The sequence below is a fragment of the Belonocnema kinseyi genome, chromosome 1, assembly GCF_010883055.1.
Source record: "Belonocnema kinseyi isolate 2016_QV_RU_SX_M_011 chromosome 1, B_treatae_v1, whole genome shotgun sequence".
Classification (NCBI taxonomy): Eukaryota; Metazoa; Arthropoda; class Insecta; order Hymenoptera; family Cynipidae; genus Belonocnema; species Belonocnema kinseyi.
In genome coordinates, this window is record NC_046657.1 from 111,591,877 (window position 1) to 111,605,977 (window position 14,101).

At 23.4% G+C, this 14,101-nt stretch overlaps 1 protein-coding gene across 3 annotated transcripts in view; it reads right to left on the reverse strand.

Annotated features, from left to right (window-relative positions):
- LOC117170108 (DNA repair endonuclease XPF) overlaps window positions 1-12,789 on the reverse strand; it is a 33,590-nt gene extending 20,801 nt beyond the window's left edge. For 2 of the 3 annotated variants that reach the window (XM_033356652.1, XM_033356644.1), the window contains exons 1-3: window positions 7,282-7,413; window positions 6,991-7,165; window positions 921-1,100 (exon numbers count right to left, since the gene is read on the reverse strand). In XM_033356652.1, coding sequence (XP_033212543.1) covers window positions 921-1,100; window positions 6,991-7,064 — 254 coding nt within the window. In that variant the 5' untranslated portion in view covers window positions 7,065-7,165; window positions 7,282-7,413. Of the gene's footprint in view, window positions 1-920; window positions 1,101-6,990; window positions 7,166-7,281; window positions 7,436-7,513; window positions 7,631-11,617; window positions 11,749-11,961; window positions 12,028-12,333 lie in introns of those variants that run through there. The other variant, XM_033356660.1, reaches the window with a different exon arrangement.
- Window positions 12,790-14,101: the final 1,312 nt, after the last annotated feature.

Sequence of the window (14,101 nt, forward strand, 5' to 3'; positions counted from 1 at the left end):
TATCCTTCAACACCATATCGTGGATTTTATTGATGATTTCGGGAGTACTTGCTTCTACGGGCCTTCCTGAACGTGGTTCGTCACTTATTGATATACGACCACCCTTAAATTCATTTACCCAGTTATAAACGGTTGCTAAGGCAGGGGCAGATGTGCCATGAAATGAGTCCAATTTATTTTTTATCTCATATGGAGTTAAACCCTTTAAATGAAAATGTTTGATTACCGCTCTGAACTCGTTTTTTTTTCCATTTTTCTTAACGAACAATTTTTTTTTTTCAATTGGTTATAAAAACACGTAAACTCAGAATATGTGGACTGTGACTGCACCATATATCTAGTCGGGAGTGGTGCTGACTGAAAACAGATGATTTGGAGCGATTCGCGCGCCATCTGTTGGTCATTCTAAGGACTTATTGAACTACCCTCGTACCATTACATTTTATTGTCATGAAAATTCATGAAATTTCAAATGTAAATCATCAAAATTGCAGAATATTTAATTGTAAAACATAAAACTTATATCAATTTTTTTGCAAAATCTTTAAATAAGACAATATGAAAATTTAAAGATTGTCAATTCAAATTTTTACCATTTTAAACAACTGATTATATTTTTCAACACTATAACTTCTTGTTACTTTAATGCCATTAATAATTATAAAAAATAAATACTTTCAATCAGAATTTTATAGTTTGCAACTCATAATAAATGCAGTTACGGTGTTTCTCGAAATAAAAACATTTTTTCTCGGGTTCAAAGTTATTAAAAATTTTGAAAGAAATTATTTTAAAAATCAGGTTCATTTTTTTGACGATTCCAGCGACATGAAATACTCATTTTTTACTTTTTTGCAGTTAACGGTGTTTTACAAAACTACGGCAGATATAATATTTCAAAAATTTGTATAGATACGAACCTTTCATCAGAAAGACACTGAGAAGTTATTACGCGAGGCAACTGACTGACGCCAAGGATGTGTAATTTTTCTATAAAATACTTTTCCTCGTGGTCTGTTGTTCCCAAAACTAGGACTAGAAAATTTGGGTCTGAATAGGCTCTCATAATATTGGCAAAGACTGTTTCTATTGAAAGCCCCCTGGAATATAAAATGGTAATTATACTTTTTAATTTTATCAAGGCTCGGACTCACCTTAAAGAGTAAGAATAGAGTCAATAGTAGCATGAAATTTGTTATATAATAAATTTATCATGCAGACCTTGGATCGACTAGAATTAAATTTGAACTAAAACTTTTTTATTAAATTTAGTATACCAGGGTTGCTAGAGAATTTTGATTTCCAAATTCCAAGTTTTCCTAAGTTTCTTCAAAGGGAATTTAAAAAATATTCCTAACCAGTACGCTGATAGTACCATTTTAGAAAAATGGAGAGAAAAAATAATTATTGAAGAAAAATAGTATGAAATGAAAGTAATTAAATTCTGATTTGAAATATTTGTAAAGATAAAGAAATTCTTTCAGAATTAATTCCAATCAAATTAATAAACTTCCCACGAATACGATTTTAATTCGGAAGTATTTTTAAATCCCAGAATTTTCTACATACTATAAATTATTTAAAAATAAATTAACAACTTGCATTATTTTTAAATGGGACAATTTTATACGCATTTTAAACTTGGGTTGATTGAATTTTTTTATTTTGTACATTCGAAGATTTTATTTAAATATTTGGAATAATTTTTCGGTTCTGTTTTTGTTTTAATGTGACATCAAAGTGTTTCAAAAAGGATTTCAAAGTATTCCACAAAGATTGCAAAGATTTCAGAAATATTTCAACCATTTCATGAAGATTTCAAAAACGTCAAAAATGTTAAAGTTTTCAAAATATTCCAACAAAAATTTCTAAAAGATTTCAAAGATCTAAAAATATGAGAAAATATTTTTAAAAATTTCGGAATCATTTCAGAAGATTTTAGAATTATTTCAAAATATATCTCAAAGATTTCAAATTATTTTACAAAGTTTGAAAAGATCACATGAATATTTCAATGATTTTCCAATGAGTTCAAAGATTTCAAAGATTTAAAAATATTACAAAATACGTCAGAACATTTTCGAAAGAATTCACAAATATTTCAAAAAATTTCAGAAAGATTTAGAGAATTTACAAGTTTTCAAAAGATTTCAATGACTTTACAAAACTTTCAAAAGATTTTAAAAGATTCGACAAAAAAATTCACAAATATGTAAGAAAACTTGACAAATATCTCAAAGGTATCAAAATATTTTACATTGGTTTCGAAGAATTCAAAAGATATCACAAATATTTCGTAGATTTCAAAAGTTTCATCATGATTTTAAAGATTCTAAAAGATTTCATATATTGAGAAATATTTTTAAAATTTTCAAAGGTTTCAAAATATTAGCAAAGATTTGAGAAGATTTCACGAAGACTTCAGAAAGATTTCACAAAGATTTTAAGGGTTTTCACAAAGATTTCAAAGATTTCAAAAGATTTAAAAGAATTTCACAAAGATTCTAAATGGTTTCCAAAAAATTACAATGATTTAAAAAATTTCAATAATTTGAAAGGATTCCACAAGATTAAAAAAATATTTAAGATTTCATAAAAATTAAAAAAATTCCAAAAGATTTCAATGATTTAAAAATATTATAAAATATTTTAGAAGATTTCAAAAAAATTTCAAAAGATTTTACAAAGAGTTTCGTAAAGATTTCACAAAGATTTCATAAAAATTACAATGATTTTACGAAGATTTCACAAACACTTCAAAGATTCCAAAAGATTTTAATTATTTAAAAACATTTCAGAATTTTCAGAGATTTCAAATGAAATTATAAAGTTTCGAAAAAATTTCACAGTTTTCAAAAATGTCAAAGTTGTCAAAAGATTCTGAAAAGATTAAAAAAATTGTCAATGTTTTTATAATAATTTCATAAAGATTTCACAAAGATTTCGAAACGGTTACAACAAATTTAAGAATTTCTAATGATTTCATAAAGATTTCAAAGAATTTCACAAAGATTCCAAATGGTTTCCAAAAAATTTGAACTATTTAAAAACATTTCAAATTTTTTCAGAGGTTTTAAATGAATTTACAAAAATTTGGAAAAATGTCACAAATTTTTACAAAATTTCAAAGTTTTCCAAAAAAATCTAAAGAGATTTTAAAAATTTTCAATATTTTTACAAAGATTTCACAAAGATTTCACAAAGATTTTATAAGATTTCACAAAGATTTCAAAAGATTTCACAAAGATTTCACAAAGATTTCAAAAAGGTTAAAGACAATTGAAGCATTTCTAATGATTTCATAAATAATTCAAAGAATTTCACAAAGATTCCAAATGGTTTCCAAAAAATTTGAATTATTTAAAAACATTTCAAATTTTTCATAGATTTCAAATTAATTTACAAAGATTTGAAAAAATGTCACAAAGTTTTCCAAAATTTCATAGTTGTCAAAAGATTCTAAGAAGAAAAAAAAAATTTTCAATATTTTTATAAATATTTCAATAATTTCACAAAAATTTCAAAAGATTTCACAAAGATTTCGAAAAAGTTACAAATGGTTTAAGAATTTCTAATGATGTCATAAAGATTTCAAAAATTCCAAAAGATTTCAAAAGATCTTACAAAGAGTTTTGTAAAGATTTCACAAAGATTTTATAAAAATTACAATGATTTTACGAAGATTTTACAAATATTTCAAATATTTCAAAAGATTTGAATTATTTAAAAACCTTTCAAATTTTTTCAGAGATTTCAAACGAATTTACAAAGATTTGGAAAAGTGTCACAAATTTTTCCAAAATTTCAAAGTTTTCCAAAAAAATCTAAAAAATTTTTTTAAATTTTCAATATTTTTACAAAGATTTCACAGATTTTATAAGATTTCACAAAGATTTTAAAAGATTTCAAAAAGATTTCAAAAAGGTTAAAAACAATTGAAGAATTTCTAATGATTTCATAAAGAATTCGAAGAATTTCACAAAGATTCCATATGGTTTCCAAAAAATTTGAATTATTTAAAAACATTTCAAATTTTTCATAGATTTCAAATGAATTTACAAAGATTTGGAAAAATGTCACAAAGTTTTCAAAAGATTCTAAAAAGATTTAAAAAATGTTCAATATTTTTATAAATATTTTAATAATTTTACAAAGATTTCACAAAAATTTTAAAACGGTTAAAAACAATTCAAGAATTTCTAATGATTTCATAAAGAATTCAAAGAATTTCACAAAGATTCCAAATGGTTTCCAAAAAATTTGAATTATTTAAAAACATTTCAAATTTTTCATAGATTTCAAATGAATTTACAAAGATTTGGAAAAATGTCACAAAGTTTTCAAAAGATTCTAAAAATATTTAAAAAATCTTCAATATTTTTATAAATATTTTAATAATTTTACAAAGACTTCAAAAAAGTTACAAATGGTTTAAAAATTTCTAATGATATCATAAAGATTTCAAAAATTCCAAAAGATTTCAAAAGATTTCAAAAGATTTTACAAAGAGTTAAGTAAAGATTTCACAAAGATTTCATAAAAATTACAATGATTTTACGAAGATTTCACAAATATTTCAAAGATTCCAAAAGATTGGAATTATTTAAAAACATATCAAGGTTTTTTTCAGAGATTTCAAATGAATTTACAAAGATTTGGAAAAATATCACAAATTTTTAAAAAATTTCAAAGTTTTCAAAAGATTCTAAAAAGATTTGAAAATTTTAAAATATTTTTATAATCATTTTAATAATTTTACAAAGATTTCACAAAGATTTCACAAATATTTTAAAACGGTTAAAGACAATTTAAGAATTTCTAATGATTTCATAAAGAATTCGAAGAATTTCACAAAGATGCAAATGGTTTCCAAAAAATTTGAATTATTTAAAAACATTTCAAATTTTTCAGAGATTTCGAATAAATTTACAAAGATTTGGAAAAATGTCACAAAGTTTTCCAAAATTTCATAGCTGTCAAACGATTCTAAAAAATTTTTTAAATTTTCAATATTTTTATAAATATTTCAATAATTTCACAAAGATTTCAAAAGATTTCAAAAAAGTTACGAATGGTTTAAGAATTTCTAATGATGTCATTAAGATTTCAAAAATTCCAAAAGATTTCAAAAGATTTTACAAAGAGTTGAGTAAAGATTTCACAAAGATTTCATAAAAATTACAATGATTTTACGAATATTTCACAAATATTTCAAAGATTCCAAAATATTTGAATTATTTAAAAACATTTCAATTTTTTTCAGTAATTTTAAATGAATTTACAAAGTTTTGGAAAAATTTCACAAAGTTTTCCAAAGTTTCAAAGTTGTCAAAAAATTCTAAGAGGATTAAAAAATTGTTCAATATTTTTACAAATATGTCAATAATTTCATAAAGATTTCAAAAGATTTCAAAGATTACAAATCGTTTTAAAATTTCAAAAAATTTCACAAACATTCCAAATGGTTTCCTAAAAATTACAATGATTTCAAAAATTTCAAAAACTTTAAGATTTCAAAAAATTTTTGAAGATTCCGAAAGATTTCAATGATTTAAAAATATTACAAAATATTTAAGAAAATTTCAACAGATTTTACAAAGAATTTCGTAAAGATTTCACCAAGATTTCATAAAAATTATAATTTTTTTACGAAGATTTCACAAACATTTCAAATATTGCAAAAGGTTCAAATTATTTAAAAATATTTCAAATGTTGCAGAGATTTCAAATAAATTTAGAAAGATTTCAAAAAATTTCACAAAGTTTTCCGAAATTTCAAAGTTGTCAAAAGATTCTAAAAGGGTTAAAAAAAATCAATAATTTCACAAAGATTTCACAAAAGTTACAAATAGTTTTAAAATTTCTAATAATTTTACAAAGATTTCAAACATTTACAAGGTTTTAAAGATGTAAAAGATTTCGAAGATTTGAAAATGTTACAAAATGTTTCAGGAGATTTCAGAAATATTTTAGAAAGGTTTCAAAAGATTTCGCAAATATTTTAAAAGGGATTGAAAAAATGCCAATGATTTTGCAAAGATTTCACGAAGGATTGTAAACCATATTTTAGCGGATGATTTATTTAAAAAAAATAAGAAATTCAATTTTTTCAAATAATATAATTATTTAAACAAAATTCTATTGAACTTTATCACTACAGTAACATTTTAATACAAAGAATAAATAAAAAAGTAGCCAAATTTATGCTCTAAAATTTCTGATTCAGCCAATCTAAAATATGAATAAAATGGCTAAATTCCCGTCAATTTCATGACTGACTCATTACAAATTTTAAATTCGGAATTAATTTCTCTTCTAAAAATATGTCCTTTTCAAAGTTTGTAGTTTAGAGTACCTCCATTATTATAATATAATTTTTAATTTATTTATAGTTATAATTTACTATTTATCATAACAAATATCTGTCGATCATCGACAGTTGGTGTTTCCAATTTGATAGTTTTTTACTCTTAAATGTGAATAAATCAAATTGATGATTTTAAAATTATTTCAAGCTGAATTAATTAATTTTTGACGATATTCAATTTGAAATATATCGAAGACTAAGGTTTTCTTTGAAAATGAAACTTTGAAACAGTAAGTATTTGTTATTTTTTAGCAATTTAATTTGAAATTATTAGATTTAGGATATTTTCATCTATAAAATATTCAACCAATAGATATTCAAAATTAAAATAGTAGAATTTTTAAAGATTTTTTTTTGAAAATAATGAATAATAATAAAGAATAAATTAATACATAGTATTTTAAATTAATTCGAGACTATTTTCCGGTATATATTTCTGTATTTAAGATGGTAAAAAAATTATTTCATCACAATAAAGTAGTAGAATTATTGGAATTTTTTCAAAATAGTAATATCGCTAAAAAAACGTGTAAAATAGTGTCAATATTAGTATCAATCCAAGCCTTGTTCCACTCTAAATTATAATCTGTAATCACTCATTTATTTTCAATAAAATTTCTTACTTGGCAGCTACAACGAGTCCATCCTCGTGAAGTATTTCGAGGAACATTTCCGTCTCATATTCCAGCATACTCATTTTGCTTTTTTTTTTGTTAGTATCTAATTTCAAAACAGGACTTGAAAAAGCACATCAATTAGAGTCCATAACAACGTAATTACGACTGAAGAAACATCTCCCTAAAAGAAGGATTTTTTGCTACTAATTATAATTTATAGCTCCTCTGCCTTTCATCGCTGAAATGGAATTCCAGAAAAATGCTTAATTCAAGTAATTAAAAAATTTGGAAATTTACCTTAACATGGTCTTTTTTACTAAAACTTTCGGTCGGATTTTGTTCGTCGAAAGTGTCACCATCCGCTACTACGATTTGGTATACTGCGAGAGTATAATAACTATTTTCGTGAGATGGATGGCCATATACCCCAATACTGACTGGCCTCTTAAAACTAAAATATTTAAAATTTATTTTTAAGTCTAATTTTAATGTTGCCAATTTTTTTTTAATTTTTGGTGTATTTTATTACCTCTGTGGTATGTAAAGAATATCTTCACCACAGGTGGTGGATTGCAAACAATAATTATCCGGATCGTAGGTCGGTTTTGTTGTTGTTTGTGAAACGTAAATATCTGAATCGCCGATTCTGGTACATTATCAATATTTAAGAATATAATATTTAGAAGAAAAAATTATTATTTAATTTAAGTCTGGCATTATACCTAAGCTAACGTGAACTGATCCATAAAAACTAAATGTAAACGAAGTTTAGAAAAAAAAATTATTACAAATTGTAATTTGAATAATTAAAAATCGTATAATTTAAAAACTAAAGCCATTTAATACTTAGCCGACTATAACTTAAAAACACTCAAAATCGCAATTTAAGTTGGAACATCAGGGACTCTCTTCTTTACATAGATTATTCAGGATTAAATAATTTCGAATTCAAATCCTTATCAATTAAAAACAATTTTAAATTGGATATTTTTAAAGAACAATTTTGAATGAAGCTTTATAATTCAGAGAATTTGAAATTAATGCAGCTTTTAAAATTCAGGATTTTTTAAAATTTGAAATGCTCAAGCTTTTAGATTTTTAGTTGTGAATTTTAAGCTGAATTGTTTAGTTATATTTTGCTAAAAATTTCAAGTTTTTTGAAAAACATTACTATTTAAATTATCATAATGGTATGCACGCTGACTGAAATTAACAGTAATACCGAAAAAAAATTTATAGGTAAATAATTGCAAAATATAAAAGGTTCAAATTGGAATAATTTCATGTTAAAAAAATTTGAAATTCTTTGGTTCTAATTTAAATAATTCAAAATCGTGTAATTTTTAAGAAAATGCCTTTTATTACTTGACCGACTTTAAATTCAGAACTTAGTCCGTGGTTATGATGTATAACCGGGTTCACCCGAGTGAAAGTTTTGAATAATAATACATAAATTCAGTTGAAAAAATCCATGTTTGAATTACTTCAATTATACGTACGATGTAATAATAATAATATTAAAAAATTTTTGATTTAGACTTTAAATGTTCAAGATGTTGTCATTTAAAATTATAATTGTTCAAAATTGTACAATTTTCAATTAAATTTCTTTATAACTAAGTAATTGTTAAATATAAAAGGTTAAAATGGGAATAATTTCATGTAAACAAAAGTCAAACCTATTTGGTTCTAACTTAAACAATTAAAAATTTTATAGTTTTAAAGAAAGCCTTTTAACACTTGACCGACTATAAATTTAGAATTAAACAATTTTCAAATAAAATCCTTATTAATTGAAAACAATTTGAAAATTTTAAAGAACAATTTCAATGAAACTTAATAAATCAGAGAATTTCAAATTGACGTAGCGTTTAAAATGTAGGCATTATTAATTACATATTTGAAATTCGAATCGCTCAAGGTTGCATATTTCTTGTTTTGAAAATTGAACTATCGTGTTAACATTTTTTTTTATTTTTATATCTGAAAATGTAGATATTCTATTTTTGGTTAGAAGTTAAAAAAATTTAATATTTTGTAAAAAAAATGAATGTATTTTGTTCAAAATTCATCTATCTGGGTAGAAAATTATTTTTTGTTGAAAAATGGTCATTTTGTTTGAGGATTCAACTATATAGTTAAACAAATTAGAAATGTTTAATTGTTCAGTTATATTCTGCTAAAAATTTCAAGTTTTTTTGAAAAACTAAATTAAAACGTTTTAAACTTTGCAGACATTCGAGTTAACTGTTAAAGATTTAATGAAAACTTTCAAGTTTGGAAGTATTTTTTAAATATATAAGCTTCAAATTTTTGAGTCGATTAACTTTGAATAATAAACTTACAAAAAATCTTTACTACGCTTCAAATTTTCGGAAGCATCAAATGAACCATTTAAGTATCTGAAAATATGTACATTAAAAATAGAAACATTTAATTGAGTTAACACGGGAAAAAGTCACTTTTTTTAAATAGAAATATTTAAATGCGATAGTATTTTAATTTTATAATTATTTAAATAATACGTGTTTGATCAAGAATATAGTTTACCTAAAAAAGCAGAAGAAAGATTTTATCTCATCAAATTTTCAACAGATTTGAATATTTTTAAACATATTAATTTGTTTTCTGTGAATAATTATAAATGTTTCAACAAATTAAAATTATTTAAACAATGATGCTATGTTTAAAAATAATATAAATAAAATTATAAATCATAGATACACATTGTGGCATTTTTATAATTAATTTAAGAACACATAACGTCTAAAAAATACGTTCGATTCGCGGCTTGCTGAAAAAAAAGTTTAAGCAATTGAAACAGGGTGACCATTTTTATCAAAGAAAACAATTCCCGGTCATCTGTCGATTTTTTGCCCAATTCGAAGACTGCCAAATTATTTTTTTTTAATTTGATGAATTCTGGAGTTCAGATTCAGATTTAGTTCCAAAAATATAAATCCACGTTAAAATTTGCAATCCTCTGAATTCAAGAATCAATCGATAGATTCAAAAATTTCCAAAATTATATCATTTTTTTCAATTTTAAGCTAGAAACATTAAAAATTTAACGATTACATTTCTTTACAGACTGAGAACACTTCTTGAATTTAAAGCTAAATTATGTTAATTTTAAATAGTTTTAAAATCTTTAAAAAAGCTTCAAAATTTGATTTTAAAATCTTGAAATATCTAAGTCTTATTTAAAATTTGTTTGAAATTTTAAATCGTTTTTGAAATTTTTTCAGAACTTCTAAGCATCTTTGAAACTGATTCTACTTTTTCAATCCAGCAAAATATAAATATTTCCTTGAAATCTTGGAGCTTCATTTTTGAAAATATTGGAAAACTTTTTAAATATTCTTTTAAAATTAATTTTTTAAAATAAAAAGTCATTTTCAATTTTCTAGGAATATTAAGACAATGTTTTTTATTCATTTGAAACCTTTTTATTATACATCAAAATTCAACCATTTTACTTGTAAATTAAAACTTTTGTAATAGGCCAATTAAAACTGTAACTTTTAAAGTTGAGCTTTTTTTATTTCGAATATTTGATTTATAATTACTGATTTTAAATCAACAGTCAAATATTTCTAAATAGTCAGAAATTGACTTTATATGAATTACAAAATTAAAAATTTTAGACTAAAACAATATTTTAAATATAATAGAAGTCTTTAATTATGAATATATTATTTCAAAGTTATTTTAAATTGAAAATAGTTGATAAAATTTCAATTGGGCATTTATATTTGTTTAGCCAAATACTACGACTTTCCAATTGAAAAATTTAAATTATTAACGTTAAAATCTGAAAATTTTCAATTTTTAAACAGATTCCGAATCGTTGGAAATCAATTATTATTTAATTATTGTTAATCCTTAGTGTACTTTTCAATTTTAAAAAAAATCATTATAATTTATATTCAGAGTTGATAAACTGCAAAGGTTTTTATCCAGAACTGTAGATTTCAAACGCTTCTAGTTTTTAATTTTTTAAGTCTTTAAAATTTGAATTTAAAAATTCTTTAAATGAAAAATGTACGCTTAAGAATTAAATTTTCGAAGGGAACATTTTTAAGTGAAAGATTTTCGAATTACGGCCACTTTGAATATTCCATTTTTTAAGTTAGATATTTAACTTTATATATTTAAAAAAAAGGGTTAAAAAAATTAAAAACAAATGTTAAAAAAATAGTTAAATTTGTAACCAAAGTAATTAATTTTCAATAAAACACATAAATTGGATATTGGACAACAACTTCTGTCTCCAGTTTTCACCTTTTTTTATTCAATTGCTATAATTTCTTTAATTATTATTAAATAATTGTTATGTTTCGTAACTTCAAAAAATTTCCTGCGTAATTTAACTATTGTATTTTCAAATATCGTATATTTAAATAGAAGAGAGTAAAAGGGGAAAATTGTTAAAATTAAAAAAAGGGAAGGATGTGCAGCCAGAGTTGTAAAAGATCATAAAGTTTTTTACAAAATTCTAATTTTAATTTTTCTATTCATTAAATTTCTAATACAGATTAGTTTTTCGCGTAAGTATTTTTATGAAGTCGCTTCACGTTAGCGTAGGTTTAGCGACTTTCGTTAATTTTAATATCCTATTCTTTTAACTCACTGTGAAGTTAGTCGTATTTTTATAACTCCCTCGTACAATAAGCTGTAATATTTATAAGAACCACCAGAAACATCATCTTGTACATAATGAAGAAGATTTTCTTCTAGTGCAATTACATTTGCTACAAGTGTCTATTTTTTAAATATAAAAACAATCATTATTAATAAAAAATAATCTAAATCCATCATTTTTGAGGTTATCTTTCGATTTTAAGCTTGTGTGTAAAACTATCAAAGGAATGAAGAAGACTCCAGAGGATTAATACGTGAAAATACTTACCACACATTTTCAGATTAAACTAAATAACTTTTTTGTTATCAAACAAATTTATAAGGCACACTTACGAATATAAGAATCGCGCTTAAATCCTTCATATTTTGATGACATAACCTCAATTTGACGTTTGCGAACTGCGGAGTGCGGAATACGCAAAGGCGAAACAGGAAACGAAATAAAAAATGCGGAATGCGAAACGGAAATTAAATTATTTAGAAGGGAAAGTTCGGGAAATGTACTTCTTCCTATCAAAAAACTCGAAATTATTTTTGAATTGTATTAATCTGATGCTGTTCAAGATTTGTAATTCAAATATTTTTGTAAAAACTCAACAGCCTGCAGAAAAACAAACAAAAATGATTCCGGATCCATAATATTATGAATATTATGTTGTTTCCCAGTTTATAATTTGACAAAAATGCACTTATTTTTGTACTTACCTATTCTACAAACTCGAAAAACAAATTTGTTCAAGAATATACGATAATTAATCTATCATCACAAAAGTTGTTACATAATAACTTAGAATCGGTAAAATTTAAATTTCTTCGAATTTCCCGCACGATTTTCAGAAATACACAAAAATTTTGCTATTTTGCAACAAAAAAAAGGCGTTCTGAGTTCGAACATTTTGATAGAAAAAGCACCAATGGCCTCGAATTTGACTAAAAGGCCTCACAAAATTGAGTAATTTCGCTAATATTATCCGATTTTGAAAAAATTGCTTATGCGAAGTGGGAAAACTTTGAGGAGAAATATCAAGGTAATTTTGAATACTGAAAAGATAAAAAAGTTGTGGTGGCGTATTTCTAATTCAGGAATATGAATTTTACATTTTCGTATAGTTTGAGACGTCGTAAATTAACGATTTTCAAAGAAAAAGTTGATGACTAGTAAGAAATGGTACGGGCGGCGTTCAAACCAGTTAAAACTAATAAAAGTTTTGATGATGGCGTCGCTAGTGTCGCGTTTTTCGAAATTTAACATACGAAAATTTGTTTTCTTTCATAAATTTAGAACCGCTTTTCGTAGAAGAAATAGAAAAAAACTCAATCGATTTAAAATTTTATAGTTTTCACTGATTTTTCCCTGACCAATTTTGATTTTCTTTAACCGTCTTAAATTTTTTTGCAGGTTAAATGTTTAACCAAATAAATTGATGAATGATCAAAAAGGTAAATTTTTAACTGATAAAATTAATTGTCAAACTAAAAACTAAAATAAGGAATCGTAACCAAAAAAAAATTAATTTTTTATCAAGATTAATTTTGGCCCAAGAAAGACAAACTTTCAACAAAATACGAGAATTTTAACTAAAAAAGATATATTTCCAAACCAAAATCGAATATTTTTATTCAGATCAAGATTCTACCACAAAAGAAGAATTTTCAATAAATTTTCAACTAATGAATATGAATTTTCAACTAAAGAATACCACCTTTTAAACAAACAAGGAATAGTTCAATGTTGAGCTGAAAATGTTCATTTTCAGTAACACAAAAAGAATTTTCAGCCTATAATGATCAATATTTACCAAAAAACTTAATTTTGAACCAAATAGTTGAATTTTTGATCTAATAGATAAATTTTCAATTATAAAGATCAATTTTTTACAAAAAATGACAAATTTTCAACAAAAAACATAAATTTTTCAACTAAAAAGATAAATCTTAAAATAAAAAATGAAATTGTTATATTTTCAGTTAAAAAATTAGTTTTGAATCAATTAAAAAGGAATTTTCAACAATAGATACATTTTTAACCAAAAGAATCGATTTTTTAATAAAATTGATAAATTTTCAACTAAAATGATGAATCTTCATTTAAAAAAATTAATTTTTAACCAAATAGTTAAATTTTCGACCAAAAAGATAAACTTCCAACTATAAAGATTAATTTTCAATCATAAATATGATTGAAACGAAATATGGAATAGTAATATATTTTGTTTAAAAAATTTATGTTTCTCCAAATAAAAACGAATTTTCAACAAATTATTAGAATTTTTAACCACAGAAATGATTTTTTTTAACAAAATGCATCAATTTTCAACTAAAATGATGAATCTTCACAAGAAAAATGAATTTTAAACCAAATCGATATATATGTTCGACAAAAAGGATCAATTTCAAGCATTAAGATTAATTTGGTAGCGATTAAATATGAAATAACTGTATTTTCAATTACAAAAAAAAAAATTTTTAACCA